At 37.3% G+C, this 24974-nt stretch overlaps 1 protein-coding gene across 13 annotated transcripts in view; it reads left to right on the plus strand.

Annotated features, from left to right (window-relative positions):
- The window catches only part of PLEKHA7 (pleckstrin homology domain containing A7), a 142617-nt gene that overhangs the window by 94346 nt on the left and 23297 nt on the right, over positions 1–24974 (plus strand). For 9 of the 13 annotated variants that reach the window (XM_035326977.1, XM_035326980.1, XM_035326978.1 and 6 more), the window contains 9 exons: positions 677–777; positions 7754–7932; positions 9598–10083; positions 13789–14308; positions 16335–16421; positions 16807–16926; positions 18734–18787; positions 23781–23849; positions 24035–24115. In XM_035326977.1, the coding sequence (XP_035182868.1) occupies positions 677–777; positions 7754–7932; positions 9598–10083; positions 13789–14308; positions 16335–16421; positions 16807–16926; positions 18734–18787; positions 23781–23849; positions 24035–24115 (1697 nt within the window). Of the gene's footprint in view, positions 1–676; positions 778–1364; positions 5013–7753; positions 7933–9597; positions 10084–13788; positions 14309–16334; positions 16422–16806; positions 16927–18733; positions 18788–23780; positions 23850–24034; positions 24116–24974 lie in introns of those variants that run through there. The other 4 variants (XM_035326979.1, XM_035326989.1, XM_035326990.1 and 1 more) reach the window with 4 other exon arrangements.

Raw genomic sequence — 24974 nt, forward strand, 5'->3', positions numbered from 1 at the left:
TACAGTTTTTGGAAAGCATTGTAGAATGTGGAGCTCAAATTCATGTTTGTAGGCACAGCACTTCTCCTGCTGATTGCTTTAGAGCCAGTGGTAATAGAGGTTTCTTAATTATAGTAATTAGCCTACATGTAGAATGCTAAATGGAAGGTCTATTGTGTTACGCAGCCTATCAGAGTTCATTTGTCAAAATAAGCTTTATTCGGGAAGTGTGTTCTTTTGTGTGAACCAACAGAAAACAAAACAAAGACAAAAATGTATTTTTTTTTCCAATATGTCAATATTACTTCCTTACAAATAAAACATTTTTCTGAATTATTGGCATTGAGTTGTAAGAAAATTCAGACTTCAGGAAGAGCCCTGTCCAACCTCCTGGTCAAATCTGAGTCCAAAAAAAGAGGTCAGACCAATTTGCTCAGGGGTTAATCCTGTCACACACTGAAAACCTCCAAGGATGAAGATGGCAAAGCCTCCCTGGTCAGCCTGTTCCATTGCAACTCTGTCCTCGTGGAGAAACGTCTTCTCCTTATATGCAGTCTAAACTGCTTTTCTTTCACCTTCATGCCTGCTATCTGTTGTCCCTCTTGTATTACAGCACTGTGTGTCCATAAGGGAGAATGCATTTATCACCCTATTAAAAAGTGCAATTAATTTGATTTTTTTTCTTTTTATTTTACAGACAGCAGAGAAGAATCTGTGCTGGGTAGCATACCACTGCCTAGTTATGTAATATCTCCAGTTGGACCTGAAGATCGCATAAATCGCAAATTTTCCTTCAAGGTACAGTTAAAAAAAACTTATTACCTCATCATATTTTGAAATACTCATTCACATTAGAAAAGATACCGTTGTAAGCAGAAACACCTGCTTCCCTATATTTTTAAATTTACTTTTAGCACACAGGTTTATTGATGGGCTATTCAAATGTCACATAGTAGTTTTGTTATTTATAAATTGATTTTCATGTATCTGTTACTATGTAAGTGCCTTTAGAGCTTAATTATGAGTCTGTGAGTTAAGGATGCTGTTTCTAAAATTAGAAACTAATGCTGATAAGTTGTTCCAGTACTCTTTCTCATATTGAAAGAAAAGTTGACATTTTTTTTCTTTATAGAATACTTAACCTTGTAGCAGACTGATGGCCTTTTTTTTGATAATAAAATAACCAGCTCAGTTTTCACAATGAGAAAATGACAATACCTTGGCTTTTGACACATAATTTACTCCTTTCAAGGAAAGAAAGTGTAACCAATTTATTCTCCTTTTTTGTTTGGGAGCAATAATTGTGCTAAGTGACAATGAGTAATTTCCTGATTTTTTAAGGTACAAATACTCGTTTGATACAGCTCACATTTATGTGTGTGTGTTTTTTTTTTTTTTCCCATGTAATTATATCATTTACAGTTCTATTCACTGTTATAAAAAACTAGGAAAATGTAATAAAACATGCATTCCTTCATGACAAAGGAAAAACCTGCCTCTCCTACTGACTGTTTGAGCAGCAGCACTAAGACAAAGTTTAGAAATGTCTGTGTGTGTTTGCAGATTTAAATTATTCTGATACTTGGAGCAGAACCTGGTTTTATGTCAAGCAAAAAACTACTACTAGTAAAAAAGAAACAAATGAAAAATCAGTTTTCAGCCAGGTATAGCTTGAGAAATAGAAGAAAACTGTTTATATCTTTGCTGAAATGACAAAGAATGTCTTCGGTTTACGCTTCTCTTGTGTTTTGATTCTTGGGGTGTTTTATAATCACAGACTGTCCTTTGTTGCATTAGGATTTATTTTCAAGTGGGTAATGGTTTGAAATGTATTAAACAAATATTAACTGGGAGATGTGTTTTAAGAAAGACCTGGTGCTCTTTATGGAAGTATTTGTTATGCTCTTTCAACTACATTGAATGTGAAATAGCAGGACAAGCTACAAAAGAACCTTTGTTAAAAAAGTCACTTCACTCTAATATTTATTAAGTGTGATTCATGAAGTTTGTTTCTCAAGCCTTTTCTTAGGCAGAAGCAGGTACTAAAAAGGGAGGGCCCAGTGTATATTTAGGCTTCTACATGTCTTACTGTAGGAAGGGAAGGAGATAAAGAAACTAGCAATAGTATCTACTTAAACCATGTTGCTTCGATGTTTTAAAAATATCTTTTTAATTTCATGGAAGGGTGTTTGCAAATGTTGAAGTGCACGTTAGGATTGTTAACCAGTTAAAGGTTATTGGTGATAAAGGGAAAAGAACCTGGGTGCATGAATGTGTATGTACGTACACACACCCGTATATACATGCACGCATACATATATTTTTATGTATATGAACATACATATGCACACGTAGTTCCTATGTGACCTGTTCTTTGGCAAGGTCTCAGTCACTGCTGCTTCCCGCAGAACAGAACCCATGGTTGTGATCATGGTTAAACACTTCAGAAGCAATTGCAAGCTTTCTCAGTTCTGTTTAGAATATTATACCCATACGAGCTCTCCTAAGTCTTTTATCTGAAAATTAGCATGAGCCAGTAACCTGGAATTTTCAGGGTAAGGTTGTTAGTAAAAAGTTGATAGAGAAATCAGGAGTTGTTGGTAAAACAAACTCTATGCTAGAAAACTGGTACAAAAAGTCCACATCATACACTTCAGCTTTCGAAGTTCATTGGGCCAGTCTTGACTCTGCTTGAGGTGTTTGATGATTGACTGCAGGCTTGACGTTGCAGTTTCATGCTTTTAGAACCAACTCCTAAGGCAGCAGGAGGATTTTGTGTGATTCCTGTCACAAAGACCCAATCCGACTCTGGCGGCATCAGCTGGGGGTGCAGCGTGGCAGGAGCCCGGCCGTGCTGGCATTCCATCACTCACCAGCCATTACCTTTATCTAATCTGCTTCGATAGCTACAGCATGGATGGACATTCTGTCTCACAATGTAGCACAGCCAGAAATAGAAAACCGAAGAAGATTAAGCCCAAAATAAAGATAGGACTTTTTCACATGTAAGTCCTGAATGAGGAGGAGAATGCACCACGTCGCTTCTTGCATTTGGCCCGTCATCTACTCCTGTTGTTGTAAGCTGTTGGGTACAATAGAGGCCTCCATTTTACTTGACTTTTTTTTTTAAGTAGCAGTGAGTTTTTCAAGCCAGGGTAAGCAGTCAAACTCTGAAAATTTTATTTTGTAAAACTAAAAGAAGGAAATTTACGTAGCAAATACATGGATGCTTTTTGTATGATTCAGTTAGAAGACTGTTTGCAAAGTACATGCTTAGTAGGATATACACTAAGCCCTGTAGCAGATAAAATGTACCCTCTTGATATTCTCAAACTTGCATTCCTTCCATTGCCTCCTAAAGTCCAGCTGAGGATTTTTTTAAAATGCTTGACAGTGACAGGCCTGTAGAATAGTGTATGGGCTGTTCAAATCCGATCAAGACCTACTTTGAAGCGTAGGAGTTTGCATATTAAATTGTTTTGTTTAGAAACTTTGCTTCTTCGTCCTTGACAAACTTTTCACATTGTTCATTTGTCCCAAAGTCCTGTGATGAGCCACAAGCTACTCACCTTAAGCTGTGCCTTTAAAATGTAAGATCTTGGCTGCACATTTCCTTCTGCAGCTAACACAGGTATTTAATTAACTGCTCACTTTCTTCATATAGTAATTTTGTGCTGATGCAGATGTGAGGTGTTACGAATCCTTTGTCTGGACTTTACTGTGGAAAAAGTGTGCACAACATTAATATATACCTGAAAATACTCCTTGTGACAGAGAATTTACTGTGCTCCTTAGTGTTACAGTTGGAAACGTTAATAGCGATTTATGGAAGTTAAAGTCATTGCAGTCTCTTCAGAAGCCTCACTGTCCTCAGTAAGAAGATAATTTTAATTGATCTTGTGTGTTAAAAATATGAGAGAATACTCAGAGTAAATGCATTATACAAATCTGACTTTGATACGAATTGAGAAAATTGGAAGGCGTACTTGTGTCTGCTGTAAGGAAAGCAATAAAACTTCAAGCAAAGCCATTGTATGCAAGTATATGTCTGCATTGAGGTACATATGCTCTGACACTTGTCTAAGAGACAGGAAATACCACTGGAGTTAGAAATGAAGAAGACAAAACTCCTTCCATACTACCCATGATATTTTTTCAAAGACCTACCCAGTCAGTGTGAGGACACTCAGAGCCAAGGAAGCCGGGCCAGATCATTATTTCCAGACGAAGATCTTTTTTTTTAAACATCTTTCCATTACTGATACTGAAGACATACTGATGCACGTATCTGTTCATTGCTTAGACCTGATGGTACCAGGGCAGGCTTATTTCTTCACCTGTGATCTCACTGGTTTTCTTAAAAAAAAAAAAATAAAAAAAAAAATCTCATGTTTTGTTCCTTTGTGTTCTCACAACAAGTTTTGGTTCCTTAGGCTCCCATATTACTTACAAAGCTTCACTGGGTCTGCGGAGTCATTTAAGAGTTTGAAAGAGAGGAGGGAAGGTACCAGCATCTAGAAGTTCTGGAAAAGCTCAGTATTACTTGAGGGGGACGGACAAGTTAGATTGTAGTGTGTTGTTGTGTTTATAGTAAAGGGACAGTGTATGGTTTCAATTTTTGTTCATAAATGCTTCGTAAATATCAAACTTTAGAAGAAGGGTGGGTTTCTGGTATTTTATAGCTTATTGGGAGCACTAAACTTGAAGGTTACAATTATTATAAAATTATTCTTTTTCCTCTGTTCAATAAACTCTGCCGTTTTCTCTCGTAGGCATTTTAAATTAATGGGAGTGAACATAACAGCTGTAGACTTTAGCTACTGCATCCTTTTATTACTACAGTCTTTTGTTAAATATTTTCTTTGGATACATGAATCTTTACACAATTTAAACTTGTTTAACTTTTTGTCCTTGTCTTGTTCTATCAATATGCTCTTGGGGTTTACTCTCCATTTCTCCTTCTGTGCATTATGGGAGAGAGACTGCTTCTCTTCTCAATCTATCCACATTAAGGCATCTGAATGCATGAATAGGTACCAATATTATTTTTTTCCCTGTTGTGTGTAGTGTATGTGTGCGCATGTGCTGTGTTTTTGGCTTTTTTTTTGTATGCTGTAGTCATCCTAATAGCTTTTGCTTTAAAAACAAACAAAAACCCCCTAGCTTCTGTGTCTGCTAGCAGTGACAGCTACAGGACATCAGCACAAAGTGGCTTTCTTGCATATTAGACATGCTTCTAATTAATAAGTGTAAGGTATATGACTTTTCCCTTAACTGGTTTCATGCATTAGAAACTTCAGAACGTCAGCTTTGTTGATAACAAAAGACCATCTCCGTTACCCCTTCTCAAGCTATGAATGGTTACAGCTGTGATAGCTTCAGTCTCTTGGGAATGGTGCAACATGCTTTGTGTTTTTATTCCGTTTTACCTGTAGCCTCTTAGGCGATCCTTTCAGCTGTGTTCATCATTCACCACTGAAAGAGAACGTGACAGGCAAACTGGTTATGTTGATCAGGACATACAGGTGAATTAAATCTGTTTATTGATGCGGTATACGGCAAGTGAATACCCAGTGGAAGACTAAGGTCCTACTGCATGATCCGCAGCGGGGCATACGCAGTCTGCTTTTTGCAGAAGTCGATTCACTTCCATATTCTAGCATCTTCTTCTAGAGACTCAACATGGTGTGTATAGGCATGCTGTCGTCGTAAGATCTGGTTTTAAAGTTACTGATTTCTTTTACATCTGGAGCTCCTTTTCTTGGTCTGTTCTTGCACTGGGCACTACTCATAAATATCATGGTGAATTAAATTATTCTAAACCATATTTGTTTTGAATATATCTGTAGTAGTTTCAAGAAGGTCATTAAAAAAAAAAAAAAAGACAGACCCCCAACAGCAAAGAAAACCCAAACCCAAAAAACTCAACCAGTCGAACACAAAAACAAGCCCTTTGATTCCTGAACATGCACCTGATCAGAGCTGTTATTTCCTACATGTAAATCCTGCTTTACTGTGTTAAGGTAGGTGATGGTGGGAAGGAAAACACCACCTTGTATTGGGTTATCATCCAATTCTGTTAGGAAGCAGAGAAAAGTCTGTGCAGGAAAGTCTTGGAATTGTATCAGCCCTTCCTCTTCCTCCTCCTCTTTCTGGCTGGCTCTTGTGCTGCAGTCTCAGCCTTGCCTCTATGGGCACAGGGGCTGACTACTACAAAAACCGTACTGCCAGAGTTTTCAAAAGACATTTTCTTGCTGAAGACCTGCAGCAGAAAGGCCACGTGGCACACATTTGTAAGAACAGGATGCAGGAGGAAGGGAGTAAATTTTCCGCAAAAGTTAAAGCTGTAAGAACAAGCAAATATTTTGCATGTCAGAATTGTTGATATGAATTTCTAAGATTACAATATCAGCGTAAACAGCTGAAAATACATCTTTTAGGGCAGGCTTTAACAGATTAAATAGCCTGGGTTTTGTCAAAACTGTTGCTGTTTCCAAATCCACCCGTGACTGTAGAGTGGATTTTAATTTGCAATAAGGAAAGGGAGAAGATTTAATCCAAATAAAAGGACCAGTCTTTTAGGGAAAACTAATGAAATATGTTTAACCTTCAGAAGAAGATGTAGCCTAATGAAAAAGTCGAGAGAACTTTTTTCCTTTTAAAAATAAACCAAACGCCTGTCTCAGCAGTGTTTTGTGCCACTGGCTTTCATATGTGGCAGCAGTCTTAGTTTTACTGAAAGCAGTTTAAATTATTAATTTAGTTTTAATATTGATACAAGAGCTTTCATGTTGAATATACGTGCTTCAGTTTTTTGAAAAGAAGTAAGGAAACGAGTCTTTTCCTACTAATTGTGTTAGCAGCAGTGAAAAGCACCTGAAGTGCTAAGCAGCAGCTCAATCTGGAAAGTAGGATGGAGGAAATATTCGTCCTGAAGCACTTCACTGTAGGATTTAGTAACATCTATACCATCACTTACACAAAAATGGATAAGATCTGATTAAATTCAACTGGCCTGGAGTTCTAAAGACATTTCATTTTGAATATTTTTTTGAGCATGACATTAATGTTTAGTCATTTATTGTGTTTACAGAGGAAATTTTGAATACCTCTAGGTTTCAGTGGAATTTCATGGGGGATTTTGCTATGAGGAGGTAGTTGTCAGTATTTTAGGCACTTTGATAATTCCACCAGTATTACTAACTGTCAGTAAGACTTGTGATTTTGCAGCTAATGCATAGAGGCTCAAGTGCACGCTTTAACTGAACGATCTTAACTTGCCTTATAATCAGTCCTTAAGTAAGCATTTTAATTGCTGGAATTGTAAGGTTCTTGTCTGTGTTTCGTCTGACTAAATTGCTTTATGAAATGAGCTGGGAAAACTCGCTCACTTACGCGTGTCTCAGTGCGAATTACTTTAATTTGTTTTGTATGGTATTTGTGGTAAATGAAATATATCAGCTAAGAGAAAATGAAAAGCTGAAAATTCCTACTCTGGAAAACAGAAGGGCTGCATTTGTAGCTTAGAAGTGTGAGAAAGAAGAATTTCAGTAAAAATTAGAGTGCCATTGGAGTTGGCTGCACAACTGCCAGAGGTGGCAGGATAATCGTTTTACCCTAAATTCAAGAAACAGTCAGAGAAGCTTGAAAATTTATCTATTTATTTATTTATTTGTAAGATATCAGGAAAAGTTGCAATGAACTTTCTGGGAAGAAAATGGAAGCGATGTCTGATTGCTATTTCTTGTATTTTTGTTCTTTATTTTGGTGACAGGCTGTTCATACAGGAATGCGGGCATATATTTATAATAAGAATTCTGTTATTGGCTCTCAGGCAGAGCATTCAGGGATGCGGACATACTACTTCAGTGCAGATACCCAGGAGGATATGAATGGCTGGATCCGGGCTATGAACCAAGCTGCTCTTATGCAAACACGCTCTTCGCTGAAGAGGCAAGTTCAATACACCAATTCCTAGCTTAAAAACAAACAAATTCAGCTAAAAATCAAATGATGATGATTTCTGAAAGCGGTATTTGGAAACGTGCTATGAAACTTATTCCAGTTTTAAAGAAATAGTTCTGTTTAATTTCCTGTCGGCAATGATTTCTTCCTGTTGCAAATCAGTTAGCTAACAGTTAATAAAGGCTGGCGTTCAGCATTTGTTTTCACATACAAACTATATGCCCACATTGAATGACGCGGATTTATTTATATACATGTCTGTGGATATTTAGGGAAATTCAGTTAAAGGGTTACAAAGTCTGTGAGCCAATTCGTGCACCTGCAACAGGCAAATGGCAGCCTTAAGGAAAGTAAATAGACGGGAAATGACAAAAGAGTAAAGAGTTGTTTCAAACGAGTGTTTAGAACAAGGATCAAATGCAGTTATGCAGGAGAAGAATGTTAAAGTTGGGTAAACTGTAAATGCATGGTTAAAATACCAACTAATTTATCCATGTATTAACTGCTTATTTTTGGCTTACTTTGGTGGCCTTTAGTACTTATAAGCGTTTTTACGTTTTAATTTTAACTTCAAATAATATGTAACCTGTACTTGTTCTTCTTTATCTTCTGTATAAGGATAGGAGTAATTGGGGAAAAAAAAGTCAAGGAAGCCTGGCAAGTTAGATGTATTGATATAGTGTCCTTGGTCCTAGTAGACTGTTCACTTTGCGGCACTAAATAGACTGAAGATAATTGTTTTGTGGTGCTTGCTTGGAATCTGCCTCCTATAAAGCTTTAAAGAAACTGAACTTAGTTTCAGAGAAAATGAGGCGCTACCCACTGGTCAGTGATACTATGAAATTGGTGGAGAAAAGTCTTGCGGGAAGGTTATGACTCTAAGTAGATGAATAAAATTGCAAATGAAGCGTGTTATGTGTCAAAAGCAACATCAAGCTCTTAGGACTGTGACAAGTTTGATATCAAGAATTCAGATACGGAATTTTTCAAATATTTAGATGATAAGGCAAATTAGTAAACTGGTGTGTATGGCATGTGTTAGGAGCAATGTAGCTTTAACTTTTTTCATTTTGTTTTTAAGGAATAGCAAAATTACAAAGTTAGAGATTCCCCAGACAGTGACTGTATTGACTCAAGTGTAGATGTTCTGTTTTCTTGGCCAGAAATAACTAGTCCTTAGGACATCTATGAAGATATGAAATACTTTTTTTGACTTTGAAATGTGCATTTGGCAGTTCATTTTCTGGTTTTTGGCTTCCATTGCTTCCAAGGATTGGAAGATGACTTTTTTTCTTTTCTTTCTTTTTTTTTTCTTTTTTTTTAATTTTTTTCTTTTTTTTTTTTTTACAATTGTATGTATACAATATTATGAAAGTTCAACACTTTTCATACAGTCTTAATATTTTCAGCCATTTTTACAGATGCATATAAATGCTTACTTGATAGCACTGTAAAGGTAACTTTTGTCTGACTGGGATAACAGCTCGAGTTCTGGTGAGCATATCTATCTTTAACATACTTCGGTTGGAATCATCACAGCCTGGAGAAGGTGCTTTTGTAGCTATCTTTTCTAAAATATTAACAAGACCAGGTCAACTTCTGACAATTAAGCAGTGTTCATTACCAACACTTTTTTTTTTTTTTTTTCCTCAGGGAAAATGAAAAAGTGGATCAGCAAGCTGTTCCCCAAGTGAATCATGTGGATGCCTGTAAAGTGTGTGTGAAGTCAGAGAGTACAGATACAAAAGAAAGTTACCAAAAATCTGCTGAAATGCTTGGTTATGATAAGCGTGAAGAAGCAAGAAGAGAAAAAGAGGAGGAGGAGCGTTATATCCTCAGAAAAGAAGCTCTGGACACTAAGAAGGGAAAGGCTAAGCATGCGTTAACAGAAGTTGATTCATTATTTCCAGATTTAACGAATGCACCACGGTCTCAAGCAGCTCAGCCTCTGCCCGTTGAGAAGAATGGAACGCTTCCTAGCTCATTAAGTATGAGTGCTGGCCTAGTGGAGCAGAATGGGACCAGCTCATATAAAAGAGGGTTTGTTCCCAGAACAAATCCAGATAAACAGATTCAAAGAAAAAGTAATATGGCTCAAGTGGAGCACTGGGTAAAAGTCCAAAAAGGAGATACAAAAAGGTTAGTAATAGGCCCGTCTTTAAATAGACTGCCAAACAGAATGTTCATAAATTAAAGGAATATGTTTTTGGAATATGCTTTGTGCAAATTAGAACAATATTTTATAGAGACAACATACTACAAAACTTGCTTTCTCCTTCCCCAGTACAGAATGGTATTTTTCAGGTGTTTATCTCATGAGAAAGTCAATATGGGATTGGCTAATCAAATTCCTTTAGTGTTGTCACTACATTGCAAATAGAAAAGGTGAGATTAGAGTGCTACTTTTTTTTTAATGTTTTTAATCACTGTAGATGCTTAAAACCTTTTAAAATTTGCCGACACAAGGGAGAGAGAAAGTGAAGTGGAGCCCTGTTTCCTCTTATTCAGAAACAGCTAGACGATGTAAACTATAGATAATCATTCCTCCTAAAAGTAAAAAATAAAGAATGCTGTTTTTTTCTTCTGCTCCTCTTCCCAACATCCATTCACTTCTATACATAACATGACTGCATTCAAAGTCACAATGTGTGCAACACATATTGAAAGGTCTCTGGATATTCATTTAATTAATTAAGAGGTCCTGGGATGTTCCCATGGTCTCCAGGATTCTCTTTTCCCTTTTCAGTCCCTGAAAATTACATAAATCTTACCAGGAGCTGGAATGCATGCTGGAATGCTTTTGTAATTTGAAAATCTCATAATTGCTTTACTTTCAAAATGTGCAGTCAGATTATGAACCAGTTTGAGAGAATGAAGTGATGGCTATGTGCGTCTGGTGTCACCTTGGGTCAAGTGGCAGGAAAGGCAGCTGCGCTCTCTGCTGAGCGAGAGGGTTTTTCAGATGTGGCTAACTGACTGAGTTAGTACCTTACGTATTTGCTAAAATCTACTTGTAATGTAGAACAATGGGAGACATTAACGTGGTTTTTAGGAGGAAAAAAACATTTTGGAGTTTTGTTTTTTTTCATGCTTATTGAAGCTAATATTTGTCACCACAGATACAGTGAGAAATTTAAGGCTGGCTATTTTTGTCTGGAAGCCCCTTCTACATTCTTACCTTTGGAATTACTCTTTATGAAGCTCTAATACTTTTCAGTATTGTTTAATATTCTAGAATACTAGAGACAGTTTACATTTGTTTTTTTTTTTTTTCCTTGGATATCAGTCCGTGCTTCCTGTAAGAATTTAACATTAATGAAAAAATATTCAGCATGTTAGTTCTTTACGTGCATGGAGGTATCAGTCCAAAATAATACTGAAAACTATCTAACTGAATACCCGGAGCTTCAGAAAACCTTGGCTGAGGTTTTTCACATCACAAATAGAGGCAGTGACCAGGCTTGACTGATACCTAAAGAAGCGCTGCTTTCCTGATGACTCTTGCCAGTAAATGAGCTTCAGGCATGTATCAGGCGTAGCGTTATGATAGTGCTGTTGCAGGTGCCAGCCTTTGCTCTAGGTAGAAGCAGCTCCCTCGGTTGCCAGGTGTGCAGCGAAACTTCTCAAGAGTTAACTGCAGTGCTGTAACCAAAATCTAACTTCATGTGTAGTTTAGTTTTCTTCTTGGCTTAAGAACTTTCTTTATGTTCTGTTCTAGCTCAGGTGACCTTCTTTTCTCTTGCCTTCCCCTGACAAATGCTGTTGCATTCTTTGCACTTGGAATGAATTGCATGCTACCTTTCCAAAGTCTTTTTTCAGTCTTTGAAGTGGCACCTTCTCACAGCCTGCTGAGGTTGTTGCAGTGCACTTAGCTGGCAGATAAAAGTGATATGATAGTTGTCAGCCGTGTTATTGATTTCAGGATATAGGCATTTAAAATAGAGATGATCATTTGATTGACTTTCCCTTTTGATTTTAGCTAGTATGAGTGGAGCACTCAATTTCTTGTTGCTCCATGGTTATTCCACCTGAAATGTTACAAATAAAGAACCTCTTAGGATGTAGAAGCCTTTAACATTTGGAACGCAGTATGAGTACGGTTCTCCTGGCTCAGGTGTATGAAGATGTGGTGCTTGCCAGCAAGTTGATTATGACCAGAGAGCTCTTTCAGTTAGATGCCTCACACAAACACAGTGGCAGTTTGTATAATTATTTGCAGACATTACACCCTTTTTATAGGTATTTAGATCTTTCAAATAAGTATTTTACTTTCTCTTTTTGTGAAGCACTCAGCACTGTTTGCTAACTAGTAAATGTTAGCTGTCAGTCACTAGGGAGATTCATCTCTCCTAGACAACTAACTGTTAGGTGCACTGCAGTCCAGGGGAGTCATTTTAACCTTCCCTGCTCTCAGCAGAGGGGAGTAGCTACCTCAGTAAGGTTCATCTCGGCCTTTGAGAGAAATCTAGAGCTTGGACAGCAGCTTGAAAGGAATTTTAAGTATTTAAAGGTTGGGACCAGCAGCTGTCCAGAAATTATTTGTCTTTGATCTGATTTCAGTGCCTGGATAGACACAGTGAATGCACAGCTTATTCACACTAACAAAAAAAATCGGTCTGATAAATGTAAGGCTAATATTTTCCCAACTAGATAATGTCACGTTGAGGAATTTCCTTTCTTCCAAACGCAGTGTTAATCATATTTATTTTCCTACCATGCAGAAATCTTGCTGAGCTGGATAGGAAGAGTCTTTACTTGTTTTATTAGCTTCGGTGTGTTGCCAGGAATGGACATCATGTTTCCAATAATTGTATTTGTTCTCTTTTGAGCAATTAACTGCTCTCTCTACACCACCTTCTGTGTAGTTGCTTACCATTGCAGATCCTGAATGACTTTTGTGGTAAATAATCATATGGCATAGGCCATTTTTTTCATTCTTCACCGTCTGCTTTTCTTTTTGTATTCGTTACACCTCATCATTTAAGAGAGGGAGAGTCTCAAGAACAGCTACTTCTGTTCATTTTACTCTTGATTTCTGAGACAAGCAAGTGTCCGCAGTTCATTATGGGCTAATTTGAGTCATTCGGGATGCTGTTCCTTTCCTGTTCTAGATATTGGGATGTTGTCAGAGTGGCTGTTTTTACAGAACACAAATTACTTGTAAGGGTCTGAAGCCTTGTGTGGTAGGAGGTGCCGCTTGATTCAAGCCTGTTGTCTTAGCTGGAGGTTCATACACGGAGGAATTATAACCTGCCTGTACCAAGGCAATTGCATCAAAGTTTCATGGCTTTCCCTGTGCAATGTAATTTTTTTTTTTTTGTTCATGTAAACAAAGCAAAAAATGTGTAAGATGCTCATTCTGCAATGGGTGAGATTGCTTCCCTTCCTTTCCTGAAGGTAATTGTTCACAATGAGCGGGCATTTGTTCTTCGCAGACTGCACCACCTGGTGGTGAACCGGCTTTCAGGAAAAAATGCATATTAATTCACAGGTTGCTCTTTAAATCTAACAATGATGCCTTTTCTTCACGCTTTTTTTTTGGTCTAAGTACTGATAATCAGCTGACCCTTAATATTACTTCCAGTAGGTCATTCTAGGCAGACATTAAATTAATAGCCTCTATTTATGGTGTTATTATCAGTCCATGAATACCATGTAATACTTTTGTGCAGGGTAGGCTTCATCAATATTACTTTGGTAATGTTGCTGTAAATTCTTTTTAAACGATTTCTGTGTGTTATTTCCTGTAGCTAATGTTATTTGAGGATTTTATTTTATTTTATTCACCCACGCTTACTCATCAATATATGCTTAATTTTTACCCTTCCCCCCATCCCTTTACAGCCTTGCTTCTGATCAGACTCTTACACGTCAGGGCCCCAATCCACCTTTTCCTGAAAACTATCACACTTTGCCAAAGAATACCAGGCAGCCTTCAGGGAGCTCACCACCACCACCAAACCGCAATTTGCCGAGTGACTACAAGTATGCACAAGACCGTGTTAGCCACTTGAAGATGTCCCAGGAGGAAAGGAAAGCAAATAAGGACGGGACTGTTTGGCAGCTCTATGAGTGGCAGCAGAGACAGCAGTTTAAGCATGGCAGCCCCACTGCCCCGCTGTATGTAGGCTCTTCGGACTTTATGGATCGGGGTAAGTCAAAAAGTTCGTTGGATGTTCCACGATCAATATCCGTTCCACCCTCTCCATCTGATATTCCTCCACCTGGGCCACCGAAAAGCTTTCCCCCGAGGAGACCGCACACTCCTGCAGAAAGGCTTACAGTTAAACCATCTGACGAGAGACAGACTGCAGACAGCCCTTTCGCTGGATCACCCAGGAAGATACAAAGTCATGCTGTAAAGGTTTGTATGCAGTATGACAATAATTTCAAACTACTTTACGTGCAGCGTCGTGTATTTATTTCATTTAGTAACTTACATTACATCCTGCCTTGTGTATGAAAGGTCATGCAAGTTCTAAGAGTTAATACAATGAGCAGTTTTCTCCTAAAATTCATATCTTTGGGATCGTTTCAGATTTATTCATTTGCCTTTCCAAACAAAAAATATTTGTGGCACATCACATGGATTTGGAATATTTTTGTTCAAAAGCTGGAGGTTTACATGCGTGTATATAAAACATAGAAATTGTAGAATTTTAATTTATAGAGTACATAGGCAAGAATATAAAAGACAGCAGGATGAACTCTTCCTTGATTGGATACTTATGGCCATGGTCTGAAGTGCTTGCCACTTTCTCGTAACCTTTTGCTAGTCTTGGAGCTGATTGATTTTTTAGTTATGGCTAAAAGCATCATACTTTTTCATGCATTTGATAGTTTATGCCCTTTGTGGAGTTGATAGCACTGGGCTAACCAAAGTCAAATTGTGTTGGTCTGGAACTTTAACCTTCTGCAGAATTGCAGAGCAGTTGATTGTAGTCACTGTTTTAAGCTCTTATTCAGGGGTTTGCTAACTCAGTACTCCACGTAGCTCTCCTTGCCTGAGGAAATTAGGGAAGTTCAGGATTGAATCGATGTAGAACTTGCCTTGGTAGCTTTTACACCGGAATAAGTGGAAATGAAAGCCTCTGTATTCAGCCAATTCTTTAACTTCATCCATGGGCTCAGATGGGGAAAGTATTTGCAGAGTCCTGCACATGCACATGCAGCATGGCTGTTCAGGACCACGATCTGAGGTTGCATGCCAGCTTCGTGCACAGCTGAGATTTTTCCTAGTATATGCCGTGTAGCTGTCAGATGTCTTTCAGCATCTCTAGATTTATAATATTCTGTCAGAGAATGAAGTAGTCTGGTGATGTGCAGCACTGAAAATTATTGCTGTTTTTTTAACTCCTGATTATGTTATGCCAGGCATTGGTTTCTCCACGTGTAAGTTGAAGCAGCATTACATCCCTTATGAAGGAATGTGCAGAAGTCTCTTCCCTTCCTGTGTAATGTAGCTGCATAAATTTTACTCACAGAATAAGGCGTTTTTCTGTCATATTAGTTTTACCAATATATGAAAACAAAAATTTTGTTGTCTGTAAAACTTTTTCTTAGACGTTTCTGGAAAAAAACATTCATGTTCGTGTAAGCACACAGCATCGTTTTTTATTTAAGCGCATATGTCTACAGAAATCTGTGATACTTCCCCCTCCCTGGAATGCTTTACTTAATTCTATTCAGTTACACTTTTAAAAAAATAGTGGGGGGGGGGGGTGAGGGGGGAGCAGAACAAAACAGCATACAGTAAAATTCAGAGGAACAAAAAGAAATCATCAGACGTTTAGCCTGTGTTGAAGAAAGCCAAAGAGTTTGGCACTGAGGAAAAGACGGAAGAAGGGATGTGAAGTAGGTTTTTATATTGTAAGCAGAAGAGGCATATGAAATAAAACCTGGGATTAATGGGACCCATTGCCACAAGGTGTCACTAATGTCAGGAGCTTAGCGGTGGAGAACTGTTCCGTGGTTAAAGGAGGGCATTCACAGTTGTTACCGTCTGGAGTACAAGCCTGCTATTTAAGGGCATCAGCCAAGCAGCCTTTCTCTGGGAGACATTACGTGTGTGTGTGTTTGCGTGCGAGACAGAAATTTTATGAATATATATATATATTTTTAACTTTCTGAAAAGCTTCTGAAGTATCTCACGCTGCCAGAATCCACTGCTCTGTCCAGCATCACAGGTTCTAAGCTGGTTGCATTTGTTCTTTTATAAGCTCTTAATCCTCAAGGATCTGGCTGGCCCGTGAATGTTCCCTGATCTAAGCATGGCTTGAATTCAAACAGAAAATTTCTAGCAGAGGTGCATGTCTTCTGAATTTCCCCTCAAGTGTAGCATACCTCTCACCTGAGACAATCCTTACAGTTCTGCCTGTGGCTTCTTACAGAGCTCAGCTCACGTTGATCGCCGCTCCATGCCAGCTATGGGCTACATGACCCATACTGTGAGCGCGCCCAGTTTGCATGGCAAGTCGGTAAGTTGAAAGAGCAATTTCTTTTTTTCCTTTTTTGTCATCATAATATAGTAAATTTTAAAAATTCTGCTTGTTCCATGGTGGTTATTTTTATTAGCTTAAACATAAATAACCTGAATCGGAAACTTGATCTTAGCCAACCTGTAGGAATAAATAAAGCCTGTAGGAATTTTGCTGTTACTTGCTATGTGAATGGGAGTGAGCTGTCTTTTATTACAGGATTCAACTTTTATTATGTTTATTTGACCAAATGTGGAGTTAATGAAATAATTGCTTAATCATGTCAAGTAACTGCTTTCTGGGCACTGAGGTGAAAAATGTAATTACAGTTACTCTCCCTGAAGACTGCTAATTTCCTCTTTACAATGTGTCTAAATACCTGCAGCCTGAAGAGCTAACATTGCTTCTCATTCGATTAAGGAGACATCAGGCTAAGTTGGCTAGTATACGAAATTATACAATCGCACAATTGCTGCAGCACTTGCCAACTAATTCCACCTATCAGGTCAGCTGCTGCTTGGCTCTTCTGTGCTGTACGACATTATGTGACTCTGCAAATGCTTCGTCAGTGGCATGCTCGAGTCTGTGCTTTCTTGCCCATTCTTTGGAGTTCTACAATTCCCAGGTTGTTTGCAGTTTTTCTTTGCTGCTGTACTTGCTCTAAGAGATAAGCGTTTTAAGCTATAGGGTGCCAGTGCATATGCTACGGTGTTATGTGTCCTTCCTCTTTATATTATTTCTGAAAATGCTGCATCTTCAGAAATGTGGGTTAAAAGATAATGCTCCCTCTAAGGCAAACCCATTTCTTTGTGCTGCTTTCATGATGGGATTGGCTCCTCGTTCTACATGCTGTGTCACCTGCAAGTTGAAATGCATCAGCCAGTTTGTGCATTCGTATGAGCTTGTAACTGTGTCAGTTCTGCAGGTGAAGCTCGTAAAAGTTTGTGGGCATCTTGAGTCATAAATGAAACAAACAGTGCTCTTGATTGCACTGGTGTTTGAAACATCAATGTGAGATGAAACAAATGTACGCGCGGAGCTCTTTGGCCTGTATTAGAGCTGCAAAAATAGGGATAAAACGTTTGTAATTGGTGGCGGCTTTGTATTGGCCTAAACTTAAAGGCGTTTTATTTTTACATTTGGAAAAGTTTATTTTCTGTACTTACCTCACCTACAGAACAATTTCACTAAGGTGGGCTATAACAACAGGGATTTCTCCTTAAAAATGGGCATACTTTCTAGTCACGTCCTCAGCCAGATTTACAGGGTGATTGGACATAAATGCAAGTGAACACCTCTGAAGAAATGCAAATGTGATGTATTGATTTTATGGCAAAAAAATATTTATTTCCTTCTTTAAATACACATTCTGATTGGTTTGAAACCTGAATAAGGTATAGTTGTATATTTATTTTATTCTGAAGTTTAATGAACCGAGGATATAAAATTATAATAATTTCAGAAAAAAATGTAGGATTTTAGGCTGACGAAAAAAATCCATTTGCAACAGTGAAGTTTGACTTTGTTACGTATTGCAAATACCTCTCATATATATTAAAAAAAAAAAAAAAGAAGAAGAAGAAGAAATAACTCTATTATGACTTGTGTGCACGCTTTTCATTAAGTGACTATAATGAAGATGTTGCTAGATGAATGTAAGCATAACATTAAGCTGACAGCAGCTAGGAGTTAGCCACTGAGAAACAGGGACCAAGTTGAATGCTATCACTTAACAAGTGAAGTGGATTCTCCAATTGCATAAAGTGAGATCTAATTCATTATTTTATTAATGAAGCTTATTTCTTCTATTCCTTAAATAAGGGAATGCATATCTTAACGTGTATGAAATCTGCTCAGAAGCTTTCTAATGATTCAATACATAGAGGCCTCCATTTATATCTGATATTCAGTTAGGTAAAGTCTTCTCCCGAAGGGACGTACTGTGTTGGAGGACAACTCCATAACTTTTTTGAAGAAGGGATAGTCAGCAAAAAAAAAAAGGTCTTGAAAAAATAACTTCTGAAAATCTATTTTTTAAGGTAGTTACGTGCCTCATTAGAGCTGGAGGATTCAAATCCCTGTCTTCAGAGGGTGGGCATGAGGTAGTAACGTACTCAGGAAATATTTTGCCCATCTTTCAGCTGTAAATAGCAATATGCTGGTGAAGCAAGTCTGCTTTTCATGTACTTTCTACTCTGTTATTTTGGTTCCTCTTTCATCATTTTAGTATACGTAGCCAATCCAAGTATTCTGAATTATTTTTCAAACCTTCAAATATATTGTTTTGTTTTTTTCCATGTAATTACCTCAAGGCTGATGACACTTACATCCAACTGAAAAAGGATTTGGAGTATTTGGATCTGAAGGTAAGACTTTATAAGAGTCTACTTCCATCATATTTAACCCATCAATCTTTTATGTATTGTCTTTGTTCCTTCAGGTTTTCAAATCACTTTGGGTCCAGAGACAGAAACTCTGTCTTTTGCCGTCACTGTTGTGCTTAAAATGTTGAGTGTGTTCATATTAGTGGCTTTAGAACTAATGTGCAAACTCAGAAAATACAGGTGCTTCAGTTTGCAGGTAGAACTTGTATTATTGGTACTCCAGATGAATGGTATTTTGTGGGTTTAGATAAAAAAAAAGATTCAAAATGCTTTTTTGCTGTAGCATGAGAACCAATATGAAGTCAACTCCTCTAAGTTAAAATAAGATGTTCTTTCAATTCAGCTTTTCCCTTGAAATCTACTTGAACTTTTTCCTTGTTTTTAAAATATCCTGTATTTATAATCTCTTACCTTTTTTTGTGAAAATGTGGTGATTCATTGGCACCTTTCATTTATTTTCATGTTATTATGGCTAAGAGACATAAAATCTATCTATTTACCCATGCACAAATATGCTTGTGTAACATTACATCATATTTCCTAATAATAATAAAATACGGTACTGAGCATGAAAACATCCATCTAAACTAAATTCCTTCCGTACCTGGTACACCTGATAGTTGGCAGTTCAAAAGCCAATCTAGATTTATTAATACCAGGTTTTGAAGGAAAACAAACAAACAAACAAACTGCATAATCATTTTGCTTAGTGAAGCAGTCTACCGCTTTCCATGCTCTTTAGCGTGTCTCACCGTATATAAGTCGTGGTGTTTCTGCAAATCAAGGTGGACACCTTACGATCCTTCCCGTTTGTATGCCTGTGGTTCTCCCTGACGCCAAGGGAGCATTGCGTATGTGCCACTCGTAAGCTACCTGCACCACTATTGCGTGAATTTCAGTTTCATCTGATGTTTGAGTGGCTGAATATACAACCAGATGGATCAATAGAAAATGTGAGCAATACGTTACGCGTTTTGGGTATCACATACTATATGTGATACACGTAGTGTAAATGATCACATATATAAGCTGTTATCATCACAAATACACAGGTTTAAAATCAGTTGGACACGTTTCCCTTCAGGCCTTGTTCGTGGTTGTTCACGGCTGTGCCAAATTAACTGTATCCCATGTGCAGCCTGCGTAGCATCTACCAAAAGTAGCCAGAAAGAAAAATGTATGGGGGCAACCTGCTCTTTCTGTGGAAAGGTAATGTTAGTTTGAACTCCCTTATGAAAAATCTTGACAGCCGAAGTGTCAAGTGTGGTTCTGTAAGAGTCATCTGGTTTGCCAAGCGGTCGTGTCTTTTGCAGTTAAATATCCTCAAGCTCAGAAGAATAACCCTCTTTCCATTGTGGTCCAAAAATGTGAAATTCAGGTCAGGGTGTCGAGAGATTAAAGAGACCTTGTGAAAATTGAGCAGGTATTTTTGTTTTGCTTGAATTTGTGTTTTGCTGCTTAACATAAATTACTGAAGAGAGACTTTGTTTAGCAGCATGTGGAAAATAGAGTGCTCGATGAAACAAAGCAAATTACATACTGATTTGGTAACGGTGGAACATGGCAAATTCACAGTTAATATACATGGTATCTTGCATTTAAGACACTGAAGGCTTAGATATAATGTCTTTTATTTCAAGTCTGTCTTTTGAGTTCATTGGGCTTTGAGTTAGCTCCACTCTGATTAAACAATTTCAAATAGGATTAAAGATTTTAGAACTGAAGCTAAACATTTTTTTACTTCATCCATTCTCTCTGAAGATATTTCATCCTAGAGGTTTTGAAATATAACTCTTCAACATGGAGTAGTGATTAAGCATTTAATTAACTGCGTAATTCATGCCACAGTATTAAAACAGATTGTAGTAACTGGTTTCACAGCATTTAGTAATTTGTCATAACTCAGATGTTTTGTCCTCAAAGAAACGTCGTTCTTATCCTTACTTTAGCAGTGTATTTTTGAGTATTATTTAAAAGCCTTAAAGTATTATCTAAGAAATATTTTGATGTTGATACCACAGTTCAGTATTGTAGTGCGTTGTCGTGACAGTTGTATAAATGAAATAGATGTACTTTACAGATATGAATCAATTTCAGTATTTTTCTCCTGCAAGCAAGATACTTCTGACATTTAAAAAAGGAAAAAGAATAAACCAAGGACTCTCTATTCCTTTTCACTCATTAAATAGAGGTATATAGGGCATGAAAGAGATGTTGTATCGCTATGCTATAGCATAGCCATGCCTTTTCTGCCAATGGATTTCCACAGTTGTGTGTTACAGCTTTTTTTATCCCAAAAATGGAGGTGAAAAAGTGTGACCCTGTATTAGAAAAGCAGTAAGGAATAGTAAGGGATAGAAAAATACATTTTCCTACAAGCTTCTAGGTGAAACAGAAATGGGGAAGGAAGTTTCCCTTTTCACAACTATGAAACCAAATGCAAGCAGCCTACAGGAGGGATGGGGATGGGTTTTGACTGGGCTGCTCAAGTTAGCAGCCCAGAGCTCATGGTGCAAGCGTTACGGCATATTACACAACAGAAAACATCTTGCTGTGATCCCTGGCACCTATTAAACTGCAGCTGGACAACTCTGAGTAAATCCTGGGTTGTGTTGTGTGTTTGTGTGTGTGCTTTGTGAAAGGAAAGAAGTCTTAGGGTTCAAGACAACCTATCCAAAATATAGCAAGATAGATAGATAGCCAGGTGCAGCTTCTATAATGGGAGATTATACAGATTCAAAACCTCGAGGATGTGTGTGAAAGAAGAGCATGAGGTTGCTGCTGCTCGTGGAGTTTTGTGTGCTAAGGTTTTGTTTCTTCAATCTGTAACAAGCTATTACTAAACTTTTGTTTGAAACAGATAGAAAATAACGGACCTCTGATCAACATGATTTACAAAGTGCTGAAGAACTCAGCACAGGGGTTACTTTCCAGTATACATGTAAGACTGCTTGCATCTGAAATGCGCTCATCCCATTGCTTTTTCACTTAGCAGTCGATGTTTACGTGTTCTGGCTTTCACAGGTGTCTTGGAGTAAACAGTAGAGCTTTCTGTAAGATTTTCTTCCTTTTTTTTTTTTTTTTTTTCTTTTTGGTTCCTCCCTGCCTCCTCACTTCGGAGTCTGTATGCAAAGTGATGGCTGACCTCAGTGTTTGGTTTCATTTTATCATGTTTTGAAAACGATGGCGTCAAGTAGTGACTCCTGTGTGCGGTTTTGAAAATGTGAAAGCATGCTGAATCTTCATTATGTCCTCATGTTCGCTGCTTGAAAATTAACAAAATCTTTACAGTTGTGATTATGTAATGTAAAATATCCCCCAAATCTGTAGGCTGTGTCTTTGTGTTAATTTCATTGCTTTGAAAAAGGCTTTTGCATCCTGTTAATTTGCGGGTAATAAAATATGCAAAATTAATATTTGGACATGCTAAAGTTCTGTTTATATGCAATTATTTCTTAGTTATACCTAGGAGTTAGTATTTAAATAATTTCATTAATGTCTTTAAAAGACGGGGATTTTTCTTAGATAAAGCATAACACTGTTGAAGATGAAAACATTTGAAAATGGAAATGTTTCCCTCGAGAGGTAGTAAATGCTTTTGATTTTGGTGGTGGGGAAGTAGCAAATGTGTAACTTTCCCCACGTGAAATCCCATGCAAAGTATGTGAATGGAGACCACAGCTGGAGGAGAGAAGACGTTAAACATAAATGAACGTAATCTTCTGTCTTAAATGTAGTTTCTTTGCAAATATTATCTGTAGCTGTCAAACTTTGTGTACCATATTAAAGGAGAAACTGAGGTGGTATCAAAGATTTATTTGCACTTGCAGTAAAATTCAATTACTTTAAAGAAAGGTGGCGTGATCCTGTAGGACCCCTGGTAGGTTGATCAGTAAACTGTGTCGCTTGAAATCTGTACCAGAGTCAGCAAACAGCAAACTGCCCCTTCTCTCCCGCTAAAAAAAAAGTAAAACAAAACCACCACAAACAACAACAACAAACCTTTTGATTTGATATTATTGAGTACAATAATTAGGCGGACATTTATTCATAAATTCCTGTATGAAAGAATACAAGCTATATGAGCACTGTACGGAATGCCAGCTGTTTCTTTCGTAAGATAGTATTTGCTTTAACAAAATATAAAAGTGTTCTAATTGAGCAACGTTTAGTCTTTTGATTTTAAAGCTTACAAAACCTATGTGATTTGTGAGCTATATTATATGACAATTCTCTCAGCCTTATTTATTCGCCGAAAGGGTCAAATATAAGCAGTGGGCGTAATAAACTTTTCTACGGGGATAGACATACCTTCCTTTTAAGATTGCTGGAAGTATAACATAGGCTAGTTTCTGTACTGATGTAAAAACTGCGTTACGTGAGAAGATGATAATCTCACCAGAAATGGCATATGGAAGCAGTGATTTACGGAATGAGAGATTTGGTATATTATAAACATGTCAAAATAGATGAATTACATCTAAATTCCACCCTAGCACTCTTTTAGCAGCCTGTCTTTAATAAAATTCACCTTGTACTGTGGAAGAGACTGTCCTTTGTAGAATGAAATAGTTGCTAGAAAGGTATATTTTTAGTCATTAATTAATGCTGTTATTCTTGCAATCACACATTTAAAGGAACTATTCAGGTCCTTCAGGTTCAAGAAAGGTATTAAAGGTGAAAACTGTTAGGTTTTTCAGGAACAGGACCGTTGTAACCATAGACAGATGGGATTATGCTATTTTGTACAGACTTTTAAGCTACTCTAAGAGTAATTAAATAGCCTAATATAACTAATAATCCTTTCTGATTACCTCCTTGAAAAAATAGTGGCATTTTTGAAAAGACTTGTATCCAAAATTTTGTCTTTGTTGATAAACTTGAATATTTAACAAAACCTTTTTTCATGGCTGAAGCATAGTTAAGTTTTAGTTCGAAACAAATTTCTCAGATCTTTAAAAACTTTTCCTCTTAGGTGACAGGGCGTGACACGTTAAAAGAACGAAGTACAAAACCTGTCAAGATTGCAGAAAGTGATATTGATGTAAGTATCAAATACCACTTCGGAAGCTCTTGCATTGTTTTGGCTATTTGCACTGTTAATTGTTTGTATTTATTATGCTCATTGGGGTAAGTTATTGTTAGTGGACACTATTCTTCTTTTTAGAAATTTAATATTATTACATTAATTTACTATTATATGTAATATTTAAATGGTTTTATTTTCAGGTCAAGCTGAGCATTTTCTGTGAGCAGGACAGAATTCTGCAGGACTTGGAGGACAAAATAAGAGCTCTTAAGGAAAATAAAGTGAGTAGATTAAAAAGATTTTTATAAAATAAATACTTGTAAACTAAAGAATTGCAAAGAAAAAATCAAATTACTGCATGCTGTTTGCATTGCAATATTTTTCTTTGAGTGTATATATAAACATATAAGGAAGAATATAATGTTATATAATGTTAGGATTGAGTTATGTACTTTTAGAAAATGAGTTTTTGAAAACAAACGTTTTAAAACTACATATTTTTTAATTTTCTGGCATTTTTCAAAAATTGGGGTGCATACACATTTCTGTCTACTTCTGCTTAATGCCTCGATACGCGTGTGGTGGGAGGCAGAGTCAGGTTTCATTTGCACTTCTTCCCACCTGCGCAAACATTGTTTGCATAAACAGCAGCGTGCTTCTGTGTGCTAGCAAGATCTGTATTGAACACTCTCTGTAACTTGTGTCCCCTTTACTTAAAGAAAAAAAAAAAAAACAAGATACTGATTTATAGTGATTTGAGACTTACGCTTGTTTATCGATAGTATGGTCAGCCTTGTTCTGAGGTTTATGACTGAAACGCTGGAATATTTTCTGTGACAAGTTTAGGTGGAACCCTCCTCCTTTCCTCCATGCCCACTCAGGTCACAATTTGAGTTGTGAACCTTGGGTTGGGTTTCCTTGACTTCCCTCGCATGCGTGCACCTTCATCCACTTCCCTGCCCACGAGCTCTAGCAGTGAATGAGAAGCTATACATAAATAAACAGTGAATGCTGTGCTGTGGCTATCACAGTTCTGTAGTACTTGAGGGGATTTTCTGAAACTCTAAATTACAGTTTTGCACAGGCGGTAAATAGAAAAAATCTCACTGCTTTTATTTATTTATTTTTTGTACAGGTTTG

The sequence above is a fragment of the Oxyura jamaicensis genome, chromosome 5, assembly GCF_011077185.1.
Source record: "Oxyura jamaicensis isolate SHBP4307 breed ruddy duck chromosome 5, BPBGC_Ojam_1.0, whole genome shotgun sequence".
NCBI classification, from domain to species: Eukaryota; Metazoa; Chordata; class Aves; order Anseriformes; family Anatidae; genus Oxyura; species Oxyura jamaicensis.